Source organism: Bidens hawaiensis, unplaced genomic scaffold (genome assembly GCF_021521415.1).
Source record: "Bidens hawaiensis isolate Kalapana, Puna unplaced genomic scaffold, B.hawaiensis_p1.1 tig00003237_1, whole genome shotgun sequence".
NCBI lineage: Eukaryota > Viridiplantae > Streptophyta > Magnoliopsida > Asterales > Asteraceae > Bidens > Bidens hawaiensis.
The window spans coordinates 2,059,384-2,062,256 of NW_027491176.1; the positions used below are offsets into that span (position 1 = coordinate 2,059,384).

Here is a 2,873-nt window from a genome sequence, read left to right on the forward strand (position 1 = left end):
CTAAGTAACCTTCGCCAGTGCCTAAAGTATTATTATAATTATAATAGTAATGAAGAAATTGTAATAAGCACGTCTCAGATATTATATACGATGGGTCCCTCATTCTCATTGGGCTTGTGAGGTGATTGTTTTCATATTTTCCCGAGCCCAATTAGTTACCCATTCCATGTTCATAAACGTCAAGACCACATTCACCCAAAATGGGCTTATGGTTATATTATATTTTAAACGGTTTTAACGAGACAATCAAAAAGAAATATCCACATCCACACCTTATAATAATAAAACTAAACAAAGGTTTACCAACAATAGTGAAAATATTTTACCAAAATATGGAGTATCGAAACCCTCGAATATGATACTCATAGCTTCATAGTAAAATATCTTTTCGGAGAGAAAATACGTTTAGGAGAGAACATGCCCATGTACCTAGGAGAAGCAAGTCCGTCTATGGTCCGATTATTAGACATTAAATACCCTTCTTTCTCTTCTTGAATCGGGCGGGCCCCACCAAACGTGCCAAGTTTCCTTAATTTGCCGATCCAAGACCTCTTCTTTGAAGAATTTTGATGTGCCCCATTCATCTTTTCACTGAGATACTCTTTTATCACATTTAACCCTTGCTCCACCACTTCCGGTGGTGGAGAGATTAAAGGGTTCCCTTCTACATTAAGCTTTCGAAGTCTCCTCAAGCAACCCATTGATTCGGGCAATACCTTAATGTTGTTGTGACTAACGTCCAATTCAACAAGAGCGAAAAGTACACCTAAGGAGTAGGGTAAAGTGTCAAGGTACCGAAAGTTTTGGCTAACATTAAGGATCTCAAGGTTGGTTAGGTTTTCAAGGTCATTAGGGAGGGACCGAAGGTGGTTGAGGCGCACATCAAGGTGACGAAGATTGGTTAAGTGGGACGTGGATGACGGGAGGAAGGCTAGTTTGTTTGAATTCACGGATAGTTTCTTTAGATTGATGAGTTCAAAACCGATAGTATCCGGTAAGCTAGTCAACTGATTGAAATTTGCATTTAAATCTTCTAGCATTCTAAAAATCCAAAAACAAAAATATTAGAATATAAATGAGTTTATATTGTAAAATCTAAAGGAAAACAAAAGGTTTGTTTGCTTTAGTGACCTGCAGTTTTCAATAGGTTTTGGGAGGGACTGAAGATGATTTCCTGAAATGTTGAGGGTCTTGAGTTTTGACAAACAACCAATTGAGTTTGGGAGTGTTTTGAGTTGATTTGAATGTACATCCAACACCCCTAAATTTAGGAGTCTTGCTGTTAATGACTCTGGAATTACCTGTAATACATCATCCAATATTTTACTAATAATTAAATAAATTACAAGAGTGTGACAAAAAGTCAACTTCTTGGTTTTATATCTTTACACCAACATGTACAATGAAAAAGAAAGATAATATTGTAAATCCATTTCAAATTAACATATATTTCCCTACAACTAATACTTACATATATAATAGACAACTTGGCTTGTTTAAAAGTATTAGTCATCAAAATTTTGAAAAGTACACTAAAAAAAATATAGCTTAATTCATATAGATATTTTCTACACTTCATTTACTTATATTTAAAATTATGATATCTATAGGATGTTATCAAACGTCCTGAGAACCGTGAAAACTACATAATATGTGTTCATTTGATACGTAAAATTCATTAATACACAAGCAAAAAATAACGAATAAATTCAAAAAAAAAACACAAATATAAAACATGTTACATAGAATAAAGAAGGGTACCTGGAGATTGTTGTTGGAAATATCCAATTTATAGATAATCCCTAAATTGATATTAGAAGATAGAGGAAGAGCATCTAAACACATTTTGCTCAAATCCACAACTTCATGCCTAACAGTTTCTCTTTCTTTTTGTGAATTGTTTCTTCCAAAATGTTTTCTTTTTGGCTTGACAAAGTCAACCTTCATCATTCCATGATCACCATCAACCATCATCATGTATAGATATAGATTTTTGTATCTATAATGCTCCAAACCCTAATGTGTCTTTGAGAGAGAGAGAGAGAGAGATTTTGACCTTTGATTGTTTGTGGAATGAGACCAAAATGGAGAGATGATGGTGTAATTTAAAGGGAAGGAGGGATGTACGGATGAGGACAAGGTTGGTATTATATTTAAAACTATGATGTAAACGGATGAGTGTGTATTAACTATCATAGGTGTATTTAAAGATATAAAATAAAACCGTTTTGGTATTTTTGTTTTAAAAACTTCCTTTTCTTGTTAACATTAGTTAACAGCCTGTAAATATCTTCTAATTCTCTATTTTTAATATATAATACGGTGTTAAACCATTAGATAGGATAATAAAATTAGGGGAAGGTTTCATAATCGAAAATTAGCAAATACAAACAAAAAATAGCAGCAAACACCTATAAAAATAAACCTAATCATAACAACAAATTGGTTCTCACCGTTTTCATGATAAGAATAAAATATATTTGATCTTGTTTCTAAAAATAGAATAATAACATTATTCTAACGTACATACCATATTTTAATTATTATAGAATATCTAAAAAGTTATATCTATTCGGTTACATTTTGATATCTAAAATTACGTAAATTACTCGCTCTTTATTTGATTTTCGTCTCGCTTTTAATGATTTACAATAAAGTTTTTTCAATTAAATTACCTTATAAGAAAGCATATTTGTCTTTTTATCTTATTGAAATTAATTTAAAGATTTGGTTCTACCAATTCAGAAAAAATAAGCCCACATGTATCAGTTAAAATACATATAGACATGACCGAATGGGTTCAAAATCCATGATTCCTATCATCGTTATACTCCGCATTTGAATTCTGGTTCCAGATCCATAACATTGACATA

General features: G+C 32.0%; 1 protein-coding gene across 1 annotated transcript; it reads right to left on the bottom strand.

Moving 5' to 3' along the window:
• Positions 1-326: 326 nt before the first annotated feature.
• Positions 327-2,205, bottom strand: LOC143622595 (plant intracellular Ras-group-related LRR protein 6-like). The gene is made up of 3 exons (XM_077093695.1): positions 1,762-2,205; positions 1,132-1,301; positions 327-1,041 (listed from the first exon to the last, which is right to left on the bottom strand). Exons 1-3 carry the CDS (start codon positions 1,975-1,977, stop codon positions 363-365), a joined length of 1,065 nt encoding a protein of 354 aa, XP_076949810.1. The 5' UTR covers positions 1,978-2,205; the 3' UTR covers positions 327-362.
• Positions 2,206-2,873: the final 668 nt, after the last annotated feature.